The sequence below is a fragment of the Podarcis vaucheri genome (genome assembly GCF_965113315.1).
Source record: "Podarcis vaucheri genome assembly, chromosome: 6".
Classification (NCBI taxonomy): domain Eukaryota; kingdom Metazoa; phylum Chordata; class Lepidosauria; order Squamata; family Lacertidae; genus Podarcis; species Podarcis vaucheri.
The window spans coordinates 55,637,457-55,655,331 of NC_138764.1; the positions used below are offsets into that span (position 1 = coordinate 55,637,457).

Sequence of the window (17,875 nt, forward strand, 5' to 3'; positions counted from 1 at the left end):
CCAGGCACAAATTGAGGGGTGGAGGCATCTGCCCTGGGTGGCAGGTTAGGGGTGGCAGCAAACAGTACCCAGCCCCTACCTTTCTCATACCTGCCACTGCCTGAAACAATGCAGTGTTTGTTCTATGCTCATGGGAAGGTGAGGAGGGGAAAAGTTAGTGAAGGAATGAGCATTGGGCCGGAACTAGTGGGAGATAGCAGCAGCAGAAAGAGTAGTTCAGGATTACAGTGCTCTGGGTGAGTGGTAGTCCTGTGCCATTTTCCTACTAAAATCACCCACATTAGCTGATCAATCGCTGATTCTTAATGTGATCCAAATGTGGAGAGGGAAAGTTTTCCCTTTCCTCCTCTGCTGCCATCCTGAGTAAAATACTTCATCTGTGTTGTTGGGATTTCCCCTCAAAATCAATACAAGATTCACAAGGGGGAAGGGGCCATAGCTCAGTGGGAGAGCATCTATTTTGCAAGTAGACAGTGCCAGGTTCAGTCTCCCATATCTCCACGTAGAGTTGGGAGAGAACCATGCAGATCTACTGCCAGTCTGTTCAGGCAATACTGAGCCAAGTGACAAAGTACTAATTATTTATTTGCTAAACTTTATCCAGCCTTCCTTCAAGGAAGCTTGGGTATGGCTTCCCTAGAAGTCTTCCACCTAAGTATTAGGTGCAAACTTGCTTAGCTTGGTTTCGGGTTGGAGAAAATCATTACTGTAAAAGACGTTAAGGTGCATCAAAGAATTAAACATTGTAAAAGGCTGTCTGTAGGGATTTCTCAGGATCTGTGGCTTCCTCCCTCTGTTTAATTTGGGGTTGCAGGTTTACAGCCCATTGTTCACAATAAGGGAGAGGTGGGTGCCAGAGCAGACTTTTGCCTTCTATGGCAAAATTTGAAGATCTGGCACTGAATACAAACTACATTTGGACCAGGGATCTTCACAGTGCTAGCAGGCAATGAAAGACAGCTCAGTACTATATGGTAAACTCAGGTACAACAGAGATGTGTCCCCTTTTGCACTGACCTAAAGCAGCAACAAAGGGATGCGGGTGGCGCTATGGTCTAAACCACTGAGCCTAGGGCTTGCCGATCAGAAGGTTGGCAGTTCGAATCCCCACGACGGGGTGAGCTCCCGTTGCTCGGTCCCTGCTCCTGCCAACCTAGCAGTTCGAAAGCACGTCAAAGTGCAAGTAGATAAATAGGTACCGCTCCGGCGGGAAGGTAAATGGCGTTTCTGTGTGCTCCTCTGGTTTTGCCAGAAGCGGCTTAGTCATGCTGGCCACATGACCCAGAAAAACTGTCTGCGGACAAACGTCAGCTCCCTCATCCAGTAAAGCGAGATGAGCACTGCAACCCCAGAGTTGTTCGCGAATGGACTTAACTGTCAGGGGTCCTTTACCTTTACCTTTAAAGCAGAAACAGATTGAAAAAGCAGTATCTATGAATGGGCATGAACAGACACATTTAAAAAGTGGGAAGTAGAGGTTTTGTCATAAACATTTTAGTTCCTCCTCACTCAACCGTGGAACGTTTGTGTGAAAATCAAAATCCAAAAAAAATCAGCACAATACAACTCAGGTCTAGCCCCACAACAATTTCAGGTTTGGTACCACAGTTCCTGGAAATGCATAAAACCTCTGTGTGTTGAGCAGGAGGGGGGAAAGGCCATTTCTTAGGAATATGCCAGTTCCAGCTAATTTGAGGAAGAGCAGGGCTGTAATGAACAAACACACACACACACAGAGAGAGAGAGAGAGAGAGAGAGAGAGAGAGAGAGAGCTTTTATTCACTACCCAGTGGAGGGATATCTCACCTTCTTACTAATGCTTTTAGCACAGACACTCGGTACATTATGAAGACATAATGTGGCACCACCTCACTCCTACTATTATTTATTATGTCTCTCTCTCTGGTGACAGCCTAAGGCACTGGACCTGGGATAGTCGATGAATTTTCAGACAGGAAGGAAATGGGGGAGGAAAGGAGGATGAAGCATAAGGTCCCTTGTTATAATCATATCAGCCACCATCAATGTGTTAAAAAATGTGGGCCTCCGAGTTAGATCTTTCTTTCTTCTCTCTGGAAATGTAGCTTTGGAATACAGACTGGACCTACAATAGGTGAACATGGTAGAGCCAAAGAGATAGCTCAGTCGGAAGAGCATGAGACTCTTAATGTCAGGTCATGGGTTCAAGCCCCACGTTGGGCAAAAGATCCCTGCATTATGGGATCAAAAGATGACCCTTGTAGTCCCTTCCAACTGCACAATTCTATGGCTCTATGACTTACACGAATGGAAGAATGTTAGAATGAAGTTTGTAGCATATTCAGCAGCACACAAACATCAATGCATCATCAGAAAAAGCAGGTACTATTTCTTTCGCGACACTCTTGCATTCACTGTAGGAAGCCAGTTATGTGGACTGAAAATATTTGCCTGATTCCATGTCACTCTATATCAACAGTGCAGGCCACTAGCAGATTAAGCTCTGGATCAAGATAGCTGAGATGGGAAACAAGGAAACAGTCTATCCAATCTGTGAATCTTCATGGCACCAATGGCCATAACTGATTGTTATTTCAGGAGTGGTCAGCCTCGTATGCTTTGTCCTCAAGATAATAACCGCACATGTGCACAAAGCCAACTTCAGTAAAAAAAAAAAAAAGGTCTGAAATCCTGTACACACTTACTAAGGAGAAAGTCCCACTGAATTCAGTAGGATTTACTTCTGTCTGAATAGACTGCACTGCAGACAACTGCACATGCTCTCCAAAACTATAGGCTCAAAGGTGGAAAGAAGCTGCAACAAGTATGAAACAAATTCTGATTTATTAAGAACTCTGACTTCATTGTCCTTTTTGGCATGGTTGATTGTGATTCAGAACCAACAGTAAAGGTTGCTTCATTCATACTGAAATAAGAAACCTTCAACAGTGCAATCCTAAACCCTTGCTCAGCATCACTAGAAGGGGCTTGGATTAGGCAGTGTTTGCTCACCATTCAGCTCAGCTGACTTGGAGGCCTCAGTGGTAATCACAGGCAGTTGGGAAGCTACTGCCTGAGGTGATCAGCAGAAGAACACAAAACGGAGCATCACGGGGTGGAGTGGGGGGAAGTATGGCGAGAGACAGATCCACAGGATCCATGGCCAGTCTGTTTCCTGAAGAGGTGCACAATCTGCTGTTCCAGACGGAAGATAGTGCAGCAAAATCAAAACAAAAAACCCACCCTATCTTCTACCCTGGCCAGTAGGGCTGTAAATATGGGCTGGTGAACATGGTACTTCATGCCACACGTTGCCTTGTTACAGTTTGTTCTGCCCATCATGCTTAACTGTGTGTAAAACTGCAGCCCTATTTAGGTAATTTGCTTTTCTTTATTTTGTTTTAATTCCTTTACATCTCTCATTTTACATATGTAGACCTTCTGGTCTTCAGCAAAATAAAGAATAATATTTTGCCCTTATCAAAAACATTTTGTTTTTAAAAAAGTATAAACTTGGGACCTGTTGCGAATTTTATGATTTTGAAAACAGGAAACCCTGGTGGGCATGCGAAAATATTGCAATTTTACAAGCTTCAAAAAAAAAAAAAAAGTTACATTTGCAAAACCTTTCTACTAACCCAAGATGGGGGAAACCCCAATAAATGTCACGCTGGTCCAGAAATTAACTTGCCGGAGGAATTATTCCGCCTTCTCCTTCAGCATGCAATGGAAAACCCAAGATCCTGTTTTGCTCCACACCTGGAGTTTTCTGGGGGCTAGTAGTCCCTCCTCTGCGCCCTGGAGCAGACAGAATCTTAGGCTGCTAATGAGCGCAGGCAGCCCCAATGCCTTTTGTCCTTTTTTCCAATACAGTGTTACTTACATTCTTTCTTTTTTAATTAAAACATCCCCGACTGATTTTACAAGCTGCTGCTTCTCTCCCAGTCTATCTCATATGCTTGAGTGCTAGTATTAATTATTAGATCCAATTTACTGTTTATACTCTGATGTTTTAACTAATTACCACTAATGGCAGACACCAGTGGGCAATCAACTTCATTTAGTTCCCACTGCAAACCACTCATTACCAGCGCAGAGAGCAAAAGCAGGAGAGAGAAAGAGCAAGCAAGCCCACAAGAGCGCGCGCGCTCTCTCTCTCTCTCTCTCTCTCTCTCTCTCTCTCACACACACACACACACACACACACAGGCAGGGTGGAAGAAGGAACAGATGCTGCTACATTCATGGATGAGTTAAGAACAGAGGGTGAGGGTGTTTGCTGGGATTTAATATTAAATTCCCCCATGGCAACATACTCTGGGGAAAATTTCAAAATCAGGTGGATTCTTCTGGTGCCCACAAATGTATTTTCATTGGTTTATTGTGGTTAGAGGATTTTAGTAGGACTACAGTAGCCACAGGAAGCAGCTCCACCCCATGATGTGGCATCATGTGGCAAGCCTTGGATTGCCTAGGCAGGGCAATCCAAGGCTGAAACTAAATGTGAGATGCAGTAGCCTGTATCTTTTGACTGCACCTTGAACAGAGGGCCATATACTTCTCCCTCTGGGGAAAATATGTCAGTATGAAAGTCTGTTGAGGTTCAGAGGCAAAGTAGTGATGGCTGAAGAATTTGATTTCTATGAATTCCACTGCAGTCTACACCTCTTTGACGAAGGATGAATGTAACTATATTTCAGATATCATACTTCTCCAAATTTTGCAATACTGTAAAATGTATATATTTTAAGATAAAATACATTCAGAAATGTGCACATTAAGATAAAATACACTCTTCAGTTTTTATTATTTTTTATTATTGCATGTTAAGTTCCCAACCAACAACAAAGTGCCCTCAGAGGCAAGCAGCTTTGCTCCCCAAAAGTGCATGGCCAGGTTCCAAGGAAGGAAAACAAAGATCAAATGAACTAGTGGTAGGTGACGTAGCTTGAACTACATTACCTACCACTAGCTCATTTGAGTAAGAGAATTAGATAAGACTACATAATGCAACTTGAGTAACAAGGTGCTTGTACTTAGAGAAAAAATTATACTGTACCAAAGATCCTCCTGGACTAAAGAGGAGTAGTACCATCTATGGCATTGGAGCACAAGGATCAGGCTAATAACTCTCTCTGCCTCAGACCTGCCATTGTGGTACATTGTGGACCATGTGCATACCACACATCATTTCAGCATAAGAAACCTGCTGCTAACAGTAAGGATCTGAAATCCTCCTAAGTATCAATCTCTACCCACCAACAGAGTGATTACTAGAATAGATGCACACGCTGGTCTATGTACCTATAGAGACCTGTGCTTGGATTTTAGTACTTGGATGGAAGTCAACAAAGGGCTAAATAATGAAATAACTGGGATTAGGTCACACTGCCTTCATGCACCAAATTCAAATCAACATAAATAGGAATGTGGCTTTCCACCAAATCCTGAACTAGGTCTGGAATGATAGCATCAAAAGAACAACTAATAATCCAGACCAGGAATTAGTGGGCCAAAAGAATGAAAGTATAAGGCTTATGTTGACTGGCAGGCCAGATATTGTTGATACTTGCTCTACTTTCAAAATGTAGTATAACTTGGCTGGGTTGGAAGTAAGTCCCATTCATAGGCCTTGAAAAAATATTTATTAGTAGTAGACAGCAAATTCAAACGAGATATCTTTCCCTAGATGATGACTGAGTACTAGATCTAAAAATGGGATCTGCAAAGACATGCACTTAGAGAGAAGATGTCATGACTCTAATCAGCAATTTATTCATTTCAAAAATAAAAACAAGCGAAAATTAGAAGCTGACCACAAATGACTGAAATTTCATAGGGCATGAATATCTTAAGGACTAGTAAAAATAGATAACTGCATTTTAAATACCTTATTTTGGAACACCTCCTTAAGGGTATGCAGACTAAAGTGTGCTGATTAATGCAAACTGAGCTTATGGGTAGTGGCAGTTTTACAACAAATGCAGTGATAAGCATTGACAGTTATTTAAGTTACCTTAAGTTCCGTCTTCAAAAATATCTTCAAGCCAATCCCTTACTGTGTTCCAGAGTTTCTCACAGCCCACTGTTTTTACCATTCCACGTGTTCTGGAGTGAAACATTAAGGGGAAAGCATCTCCTGCCACATGGTAAGGAGAAGTCATCTATTGTTACAGGTGTGAAATGTGTATGTGTGTGTTGAAGTTCACTCTGCATTCTTGCCAGGACCTTAAAGAAACACCATGTGTCTATCATGCAAAACGGTAACTGGCAGCCTAGATTCCGGGACCATATCTATGCTGATCACTCAGTCAGAATTCACAGCACATGACAAAGGCATTGGAAGTGGGCCAGCACTTCCCAAGAGGGTACGGCACAAGCAGTTCTGCGTCCCTCTCCCTTTCTGATTTACTAAGATTAAACGAGATAACTCAACAGGCTTTGGAGAACTGAGTAGGGGAAAGGAACCTCTGTGGAGTTAACTGCCTCATGGGAAGATACATTATAACTGCTCACACATCTGCAAGGTAATTGATGTCAGCTCTTGCAGTGCAAAGGCTTAATCTGTCCCCCCAGACCCATCGGCCCTGATGCTGCAGATCCGGCACAGCTGGTTTTATGGACTGTCACCCCACGACCTTTACAAATCCCATCATTCCAATCAATACATCTCATTAGCGTTAGGTAAATGTATGGGGCGGGCTGGGAGAAAAAGTTGTAGGCAACAGGGCTTCTGACTGCCCTGTTGCCTGTTTGCTTTGAATCTTTTTTGCTAGCAATAAGGGATGGTTATTAAAACCAAACATGAACTGAACTCCTTGCCATATCAGCGAGGCCAAGCCGTTAACCCACCAATGCTGTTAAAGTCATTTCTCCCTCTCCTTGGGAAAGAGTCATATGATTAACAATTTTCCATTGTGCTGGATAACTGAAACCATATCAAATCCTGCCAGATATGAGGAATATGACGCTAGGTATCCTGCAGACCACAGCACCATTGCCTTGACTCATGGAGATTGTTTTACCACCAGCACCACCTGAGATGGCAAGCAGAACTAGCAAAACAAAACATAAAAATATGGAAAAGGGCCTAGATACCTATGTCATGGCCAGGTGGCTTATAGATTGTTAGCCATTTGCTCCACAGATTCTAGTCCAGTGAGAACAATTTGTACCCAAGAGGGAACACACTGACCAAGCCAAGAGTTACACCCAATGCTTACTGACATGCACCTCAAAATCTCATGGTCTTAATTTGTCTGTCACCCATGTGCTAGGATCAGTCAAGAGTATGATTATTTATGGCCAATTTGCTGCTCAGGTGAACTTTTGGTCAGTAGCTTTGTTTTCTTTCCTCCCTGCATGGTCTTCATAGTGAAATATGCATTCATTTAACCATTTTCAAGAGAGCAGGGCACACACCTTAAAACATGAGTATTAAGATATAAATGTCAATAAAATAAAAGTTCCTTCAAAGTGTCTTTGACTAAGCATAGGTCTTTCATGTGATAATGATTTGGAAACAAAAAACCAAAGAACCCCCTCTGTTTTTGAAGTCTCATGATTCTCCCATCAATATCAGGCAACTGGAGCTGGCTACAAAACCTTTAAACAGCTGTGTGCTTTCAGCATAAAAAGAAAAGTATAGCCCACATTGTGACTCCTTTCATGCACCTCTTCTCCCATACCTTTGGCTAATTAAACAATCTATGGTATTTTAAACTGGGGGGCAGGGTACTGTGTCATTGTGGTATGCATTATTGTGTGTTTATATCGTAAACCACCCTGTGATCCTCAGATGAAGGGTGGTATAGATATTTAGTAAATAAATAAAAATATTAATGATAAAGCACCTGATGCTAACACATAACAAGATCTACAACACTGTTTGAACACCACAAGCTGGCTTCAGAGGCCAACCACTTTTGGTTCAGCCTGGCTGAACATGCCTTTAATACAGTACTTCCATAGAAGCAATTCCGTTTCTGGGAGCAGGTTTCAGTGCTCCAAACACCAATCTAATTGTATTGATCACTGTTTCAAAATTTAACTTCCTTCTGGATACAGTGAACTAGCTACCTTGGGAATCCACATCAAACACCTGTGTGTAAATGACTTAGATTTTTCAGAAACTTTATGAGACACCCTGGGCATCACGAGCTCAGGCTGTTTTGTTTAGGAGTCTGCGTGCTTGGCTATATTCCATACCGGTCATGTAGCTAGGTAATATTTTCAATTGGAAATATCATCTTCCTGGATACAATTTCTTGCCCTGGTCTTGTAAATAAAGACTGGGGTGAGTGGAAATGTTGTCCCCTACTATGCTGGTCATTGAATGCAGAAATTGTTCAAACTTGATTTTACTTGCTTGTTGGCATTTAAGTGTCCTAACCTTGGCTCTGTGCTTAACATTTAGCCATTGGAAAAGAAGAAATGAAAGATGCTTTTGCACAGAGATGAGAGATATTTCTAGGATTCCAATATAAATCAGTTCATACATAGGTAAGTAACATTTCAAATACAATAAGAGAAGCTGAATAGCTCATCCTCACGTCTAGGCTGGATGCATTTGTACCTGCTTTAGCTTTGCTGCTGGCTGCTTCCTCCTCCTCTACCATCTTGTTTGTGTGGACACTCTCCAGGGCTCTCAAATTGTTGACAAGCATGGATCACTGCAGTGGCAGCAAAACCATTTAAAGTGCTAAGCCGCCCTGGGCTTTAGCGAGATGGCTGTACGGCGAAGGCTCTTAGCATAACACCTGCCACAAGGCAGAGACAAGGGAAAATGAATAAATCCAGCAGCCAGCCAATTTTGCTCAGGCTGACACACTTCTCCTCCTGGAATTAGATGAACAGCTCCCCAGGCACCTTGCCCCACAAGCTCACCCGCCATCCTGCATCTTCCACCAATGCAAGACTATGCTATCACACTCAGATCTCTGGCTTCAGGGGAGCAAGCTTAAACCAAAGTTTGAAGGAAGTGCTTGATCCAGCAGAGGGAACAGAATGTGACCCAGTGACTAAGAGCTAATCCTGAATGCATTCCAGCCCAAAGTAATGTAATTAGATTATCTCAAGCATGTTGCTATTCAACCTTTTTATTAATGGCTTGGATAAAAGAGTAGAGCACACTTATCAAAGTTGCCGATGACACAAAGCTGGAAGGGACCATGAACACTTTGGAAGGAAATATTAACATTCAAAACCCTCTTGATAAATTGAGAGTACTGGACACGTAAAATTAAATTCCAAGAAAATGATAACACAGGCCAAAAACCTCAAATACAAAATAGGAAAATAAATGGCTAAATAGTAGCAATAGAGAGGGGTTTGCTGCATGATAAAATAAGCATGAGAAATGTTGACCAAAATAAGGTGGGAACTGAGATAATAAAACAGTTTGGGTTTTGGCTATCTGGAGGAGTATATCCTCCACATGTCCCTTCCCGTGTTTTAATATAATTTCGGAAAACCCTGTTTTAAGTGTCCTTGCTGTCTGGTGTACAGCAGACAGCTATAAGATTTATGTTCTTCTCAGGTGTGGCACCCCAAACTTGCTCAGGGAATTTCTCTCTTCACCTTTTCCAGCATGCACTCCCCCCCCCCGAGTCAAACAGGACTGATGTTTAACTCGTGAACCCCGAATTAAAATTATTTGTTATTGTTTTTCAATTCCTACTTTTAAGGTTGCATTAGTGGTATTAACAACTATGTTTTAAGATAAGTATTTTATTTTCTTGTCTGTAGTTTATATGATGGTCTCATTGTGAGCCACTTCAAAGACTTTGGCCAAAAAGAGGGATATAATGAATCTAAAGATAAAGAAAAACTAGTCAATGCACTTGTATGCAGCCCTGCTAGCCATCATCTACAGTACTGTGTTCAGTCAAATATGCAATATATATGTTTTAAAAGTACTCTGTTCAGTCTTGAGGACCAGAATTGGGGGAACTTGAAATATCCTGAGAAAAATACCAGTAGTTTTCACTATGCAAGTTGTGACTATCATGGTACAAGTCTCTAGGACAATTTAAGATTTGCTACATGGCCAGGGTGGTCTGGACTATTCAGCAATTGATTCAACGTCAGTCAATGTGTAGCCAAGTCAACAGATTGGGAGATCACTTGTGCAATCATTGTTCTTGCACCTGTGTCTTTTCAGGAGCTCATCCCACCATTACCACTGACCGTTAAAGATCTAAGAGGGCAGCTTTCTTCATACGCTGCAGCTGATATTTGCACAAGGGGGTTATGCAGCCTGCAACTTATTTTGTGGTCTTTCACTATTTAATATTCTCCTTTTGAGTGCTTTTGCATAAAACCTTTTAACTGAGCAACCCTATGCATATCTATTCAGAAGTACCATAAGTCCCACTGAGTTCAGTGAGAAATTCACAGAGAAATATCAGTGCAGTGCGGTCATTGGACTAAGGGAACTAGGCTAGTCCCCTAAAGGTTCCCCTGGTGCCTCCTTCCCAAAGCCTGGGAAGCTTCTGCCCAGCTTAGGGAGGGAGATGCAAGGCTCTGATGGGTCCAAGATCTGTCCTGCCATCTTGCCAAAGCCCATCGGCTTTCGGAAGGAGACAGGAGGATTCTAGCTTCCTGTCAGAGCTCTGGCATCTCCTTTGCAAAGCCCAAGAAGTTTCTGATAGGCTTAGGGAGGCGCGATGCTCAAATGCACAATGTCAGGACTTCACAATATCACATGCATGAAGTTGTCCCCCCCCCCTTGCATGCTGGTGCCTCTGGCCTTAACTGTTCCCCTATGAAAAAAATAAACTGCATGTCACTGGTAAGTATGTCTAGGACTACAACGTAAAAAGATAAACTCTTCCTACAACTAATTTGCACCTGTCATGCTGACATTCATCCTGGCCAGCTTTCCACCCCAACTCAATTACAACATAGACAGGTGAGCAGGAGGAACTGAATCTGCATCACTGCACTATATACCTGTTCACCACACCCACCACCCTGTTTTCTCCAGCTAATTGATTTCTTCAGAAATTAAATCTGTCCCTATCACTATCCAATTTTAAGGCTCTTTCCCCACTTTATTTGACACACTGCACCATATTGACATGTCCTGATGCATGGGTTATTTTTGAAGTAGCAAAAAACTGAGTTTGCAATTGCAAGAAAAGGAAGAATGAGCATTCAGGAAACATGAATAGACTGTTCTAAAAGGCTTACATGAATTACTCAGTGCAATCTAGTTAATCTTAGGAAAGGGCTATAGCTCAGTGGTAGAGAAGGTGCTTTGCATGCAGAAGGTCCAAGGTTCACTCCAGGTAGGCAGGTAGAGACCCCTGCCTGAAACCTTCTCAAACTCCATCCAACTCTAAGGAGAAACATGCTGATATTATAGTAGAGATAGACAGACTCTGATTGCAGGACAGAGGGGAGGCAGTGTAGCCATGTCTGCAGATCTACAGGTAACTTTGGGATGCCAATAAGGCGTTGTTAATAGCAAAGACGATTATAACATGCAAGGGTTCTATGCTGAGAAAAGCATATACTGAAAGATAACTGCAACATTGCTAGATGAAGTGCTGCAATATGATTTCAGTTGCTGCTGGCTACAGTTTCAATGGGAACTTTATGAAACCCTGGAACTGGAATTTACCTGGAAGCAGCAAATGCTGCAAAATCCATCTCTTAATGCAGACGCACTGGTGAAGATAGTTCCCAAATCCCCCAAAATGATCCTTTCTGAATGCAAGCTGCCTCTCCATTCAGATACCCACAAGGCCTTGGCAACGGAAGTATTTGAAGGCTGCCCCAAAGAAAAGTGGGGAGATACTGCCTTTCACCAACTAGTTCACAGAGAGTTGTAGCATGGTGAAGTATTGCTTTGACTCTACTTCTATCCAGGCAGTCTTCTCCACTATGAGAGCTGCATCCTCTGAAGGGTCTGCAGGCTGGTAGCGGTCAGAAGAACAGTGCATGCGCTTAAGTGTGCCAGAGGTCTCAAGGAGCTTGGTGCATAACACCTTGAGTCCCTCATCCCTCTCCAACAGTGACCCTGTGATGCCTTCCCTATCCCAAAAGTGCAAAGTGGGGTACTCGCCAATTTCTCAGCCTGAAATATCAAATACTGAAAACCTACCTGTTAGAATTTACAGTTTGAAAAACTTCTATTAAACACACAAACACAGGACAACCTCATACATAATTTATGGATTGCTGCAGGATTAGGTGGAAAAATATGCCCACAGGATTGCTAGGACCAAACCATAAGTTTAATGCATCAAGTTAACTTCAAGGCCAGATATTCAGTCACTTGACACTTTATTACATCAGTTAGAATTGTTAGGATTCAATTCCAATTGCAGCATATCTTGCCATGTTGTGGACAGTTCTGCCTCTCCTCCCCAAGTGTGGGTGGACAACACATTGCCTGAGTGTGGCTACATGTCCATTTGTGCCAAGAGGGCTTCCTCGGGAAAGTTCATATCTGTAATCTCCACCAACACTGCCATGTTAGATTAGGGAGAGACTCATGAGGCCTCCCACCCCTTTGTCTCTCCACATTATAATCCTCTTCCAAAAGAGCTGTTTGAAATTGCCTCCTTTGCCTCCCAGGAAATTTTTCTGAGGTTACATAGAAAATGTGCAAGGCCTTGTGTCTCCACCCTGCTGCCAAGTTCCCCTTGATGTTGTCCCTTAAAAAATAAGTCCTGGAATCCATATAGGCAAAATTTTACTTTGCAATTCACCTTCACATCGAAATGGATAGAGACTTGTACATTGGCTCCCAGTACGTTTCCGAGAACAATTCAAACTGTTGGTGCTGACCTTTAAAGCCCTAAACAGTCTTGGCCCAGTATACCTGAAGGACTGTCTCCACCCCCATCATTCAACCCGGACACTGAGGTCCAGCTCCGAGGGCTTTTGGCAGTTCCCTCCCTGCAAGAAGTGAACCAGGCAGAGGGCCTTCTCGGTAGTGGCACCCACCCTGTCTGACTTTTAGAAGACATCTGAAGGTAGCCCTGTTTAGAGAAGTTTTAAATGTTTGATGTCTCCTTGTGTTTTTAATTCTGTTGAGAGTTGCCCAGAGTAGCTGGGGAAACCTAACCAGATGGGTGGCATGTAAATAATAATAAATTATTATTATTATTAGGGGAGGAAGAAGATCTGAGGAGGCCCTTATATTGGCTAAAATGTCCACCCAGCTGGTCTTGCCAACTAGTGTGAAAAGTAGAAAATGGTCCTCTGTTGTAATAGCCCAATCCCATTATTTTTGGTATACATTTTTTATATTTTTCTGGATACTGGACAAGAATGACTCCTACTTTCAATGGTCAGGTGAGGAATGAAAGATGGGTACTTAAAGAACTCAGAAAGCTACAATGCTGTACCAATTTGAGTATTTTAAAACATGTGAGCAAAGGTGAATAAATTCTATGGAGATGCTAGCACACAGATGCCAACAGTGTTTCCTTCCTCCTTACCATGATAATCACTGATCAGTACAAGGAACACAAAACATTCAGGGCAGGAGATGCTTCCAAACAATCAGAGTTTGTGTGTGGGCAGAGAAAGGCAGCTCTGTGCTGTCTAGGGCATTTGGGGTGAATCCAGAGCTGGTACGTTGGTGTCAGCTGCAGAGGGGTGCCAGAAGCTGCTGGTGCAGGGCTAGCCTCCTACTCCTAGCCCTAGCACAGCATGTCACTGTTTTTATTTATTAAACTCAATGCAGCCTGTTTCTTTGCGTTTGCTGGTTTCTGCTCTGCTGACCTGCCTCATGTTCCTGTGCTCATGTCATCTGTCAGCATCAGAAGCCCCAATCAATCCCAGGGCTTGGAAGTCTTGCTCCCAGGATCAGGGGGCACACAAAATATGGCATGCCATCACTCTCTCACCCAGCCTGGCACTTCCCAAGCAGGCCTGGCAGGGGAATCAGCCAAGAATGTCATCTAAAGAGCCCTAGGATCTAGCAAGGAGGCAAGGCTTGGCCCAAGGGGTCAGGCTCAAATCAGATATGCTGCATGACCAGGGAAAACAGATGCATAATCAGTCAGGATTGAGTCCAGGGGTTAGGGAGCTAAATAAGAACCAGGAAGGGAAAAGTTATCTGGCAGCCCATGCCAGGTAGTTGTTACCATTCATCGGTATTAAACAGCTGCCAGTGGGAGATGAGCAGCAACTGTCCAGTCAAGATCACTTTAGTTATGACATGACCAATAAGAGGTGCTATGATGGATCTTGAGGAATACATGGGCCCTCCAGCTCTAAAGTCTTCCTGACAGCATTTTTAAAACTGAGTGTGTGTGTGAAACAAATGTAACTAATAACTAAAATAAGGGTTTCTGACAATTTAAAGTGAATTCAAACACACAGGACGGGTATGTTGTACAGGCCTTCCTGGAATGTACCACTTCCTCCAGTTCCCCAATCCTCAAAGGCTAGCATCCCAACATGTCATGTTTAGTTTAGGCATTTTGTAGGCTAGATCTGCAATTCTACCCAATGTTGCCAAAGAGCAATTCCATTTCCCCCTTCCCTTATCTAAGAACCTTCTTACCAGAATAACCTTGGTTTTGGTTTACCATAGTTGGATTAAACAGTTGCTTGACTATTGGGTGCAATACTGAAGCATATGGCTAAAACTTTGTGGGGTGTAGTTTGACTCTGTGTAGATACTGCTCACTTTTTTCTATTTCTGAATTTATACCTCAAACAGCTTTGACTTCAGAAAAAAGCACCTCTGCAGTTTACTTTCTTGACATACAGACTGGCCAGCAAGAGTCTTAGGTAACCATGCTCAAAGGCAGAGGGACCTATTTGCGCAGAAGATTGAGAGGAGGCCAATGGAGCACACGTGATGTTGGGACAGCGGCAGGAGCCAAGTGTGGCAGCAGCGCAGCTTCAATGGCTGGAGGTTCCTCTTCTCTTGTGCTTGGCCTCCTCCTGCTGCTGCTGCTGCCGCCACCAGCCAGATGTTGCTTCCCCTGTCTTTCCCTTATGCAGCAGGAGGAGGAGGAGGCCAAGTGCAAGAGAGGAGGAGTTCTGCAAAATACTTACAAAACCTCTGCCTTTTTCCTAGCACACCAATCTCTTCCAGGAGGCACAGAAGAGTCACTGGATCAGCTCCAGCACAGCCTCCTGGCTCTCTCTTCCCTCTGATGTCCTGATCCAATAACTGAAACATCTGCTTCACCTCTTCAATCAATACTCACTTCTTAATAGTCTTGACTATCCACAAAAAACCCGGTGACATTAAATGTTAATTATATCTATTTGGATTCGAAAAATTTTTATGGCTTGAGTTAATTATACCCGGAGTCATAAAAAGGTTTCAGAGGAAAAGAGGCTGCTGCCTTTCTAGGCCAAAAGGCAAGCAATACAAAAAGGAAAAAAAAGAAACATTTCCCTTGGCAGACATCTTACAGTGGTGCTAGGGGTATTAAGATATACCCAGGCACCAGGGACGCCTCTGGTACAACCTGATAAAATGGATGACAAAACTGGAACACTTGCAAAGCCCCATACAAATATTTCACCTCACACTGTCATGCACAAGGAAGACGTTATCAGAGACACGGAGCAGCAGCTGCTCCATCTTTCTTCCCTCTTCCTGGCAATGTCTAGTACAGTCTTCCCCAATCTGATGCCCTTTAGATGTTTTAGGCTACAACTGTGCTGTCTGTAGCTGATGGGAGCTGAAGTCCAAAACACATGGATGTCATCAGGTTGGGGAAAGCTGGTCTAATGTAACACATTATGTAACTCAAAGTGATTGTGTTGTGCATATCCCCATTCCTACATTATATTATTGGCTGTCAGGGAGACAGAGGGAGGAAACAGGCGACATGATGACACCATGTCAAAGGTTAGGTTATACTAGATTTTACCAAGAAGTGGGGAGAGTTATTGAGTGGCAGCAGCTCTGGGCTTCTAGTAGCATCTTTAGTTCCAGCCCTGTTGCTTCATATTTAATGCTGCTGCTGTTCTACTTGTGCAACAAAAAAATCCCTTCTCCTCTCTCCTGCAGTCCCCAATGCACCCTCAGAATCTGCTCCAGAGGGTTGGAAGACCCTCCAGAGCACATTTGGGGATGGGGGAGGGGACTGAAGGAGACAGGGAGGGGAAATCCCAGTGCATGAGCAAAACCTCATGCCTGCAGTGTTGGATACAACTCCCTGTGAATGTTGAAGGTGGCCATTGTTTGAACCATGATGTTGTGCTGGTATTCCAGACTGCCTTGTGCCACACCACCAATGCCACAAGTTGTGACACCACAGTAGCAGTCACCATGTGTTTGTTAAGACACTGACTCATAGAAATTAACTTTGATGACAAAAGAATCAATCATGTTCTTCTTAAATAAGTGTCTCACATAATGGATCATATTTTACGATAAAGCAATCAGTCCTCAAGTTCTTCATAGTACATGCATCAAAGTCCACAGTGATTCTTCAAGAGGGAAGCCTGATCTAAAGGCTTAACATGCTAAGTAATGAAGGCAGCTTCTATTAAATGGAAATCAGTTTCAAGCTAAATAAACTTTTTTTTTTCAGCTGGATTTGTCTAACATTCGTCATCTTTCATCCTTTCCCCTCTTCTCTGTACTTACTCCAATTTCCCATAAATGTCCAATCAGCAAACACTGCCCTCACACAACTCACTAATCACCTATGGATTTCTTTCTACTGTGTTGCATAACACTATCACGAGCAGTCCTGCAGGCAAGCACACAGTTTGGTGTCACCTCTTAAATGTGTGGCTGTAAATTTCTGTTATTTTTCTCAGTCTTACAACATGCCTGTGTCTCCCATATTCCCTACGAAGCTTCTCAACATTAAATGAATGCAGAAATGGGCAAACCAGGGAATGCAAACTATCCTAAGAGGCGAGGACCAAGCACCCCTTGTCAGGTTTCCATAACTTGAGAAAACATTCAGGCGAGGATAAATTATGTGTACAATATTAACAACAATAGCAACATGAGAATAAGTCCTTTGTAGGAAGAACTAAAGATACTGAAGTGGTTAAGTGGACATCACTGTATAAGCAATTGCATAGGACCTACTTGCTCTCAAGTTATTCTTTTGCTCAAGCTCACCCTGTCCTTGGTCTCCAAAGTGAACATCAAAGACATGTCACAATTTTTGTCAACATTCACAGGTACAGCTTTTCTACTTCCAATCCAACTGGGTGATTCCCATGTTATGAAACTTATACACTTTGGGGCCTTATATACCATACACAGAGTTTGTGGCACTGCCTGTGCGTTATGTGCATTTGCCTGCAAAGAAGAATAAATGTTTGTTGTGCTGGAAAATGCACCTGTATACAGGCCCAAATTCAAAGTTATCCAAGGAGAGTTGTTACAAATCAGCTCTCTCACACTACAAATCTCGCTCCTCAGTCCACTGGAAAGCTCTCTGTCCCAGGGCTGGACTGGGCCTAACTTGCTTGCTGTCAGGGCAGCAGCAGGTAGCAATGTCAGGGCGAGGCCTGCCCTAAAGCCTCTGGGCCTCTAATTTACTGCTTTCCTCTTACCATAAAACTGAAAGGGGAAGGTGCCGCCTTTAATCGCTGCCTCCAGGGCCCCTCCTGGAACCACACAGCAACTGAGCAAAGGCTACGAGTTAATGCGTCTTCCGACACCTCTGCCTGATTCATGGGCCTGGCCTTGAGCAATAAACCGCTCAACCTCCTCAGCTGGGCAGCAGGATTTACAGCCCACAAGGGCTGGCACTCACATACAAAGACTTGCACACCAACCCACGAACACAATGTAACCACGCTGTCACAGCAGACTATGTGTTCATGTACAAACATATGTGCACAGTCATGAAGCAGGAGGTAACCATATCACAATACACAGAACAATATAATTCAGATGCCCACCATACACATCATTACACATATACACAACTATGGAGGG

General features: G+C 43.2%; 1 protein-coding gene across 9 annotated transcripts in view; it reads right to left on the reverse strand.

Annotated features, from left to right (window-relative positions):
- The window catches only part of RNF220 (ring finger protein 220), a 327,126-nt gene that overhangs the window by 171,736 nt on the left and 137,515 nt on the right, over nucleotides 1-17,875 (reverse strand). The window contains exon 1 of one of the 9 annotated variants that reach the window (XM_082228858.1): nucleotides 8,555-8,667. The exons of the other annotated variants lie outside the window; for them this stretch is intronic. Within the exon in view, the coding sequence (XP_082084984.1) occupies nucleotides 8,555-8,645 (91 nt within the window). The 5' untranslated portion in view covers nucleotides 8,646-8,667. Of the gene's footprint in view, nucleotides 1-8,554; nucleotides 8,668-17,875 lie in introns of those variants that run through there. 9 annotated transcript variants of the gene reach the window in all.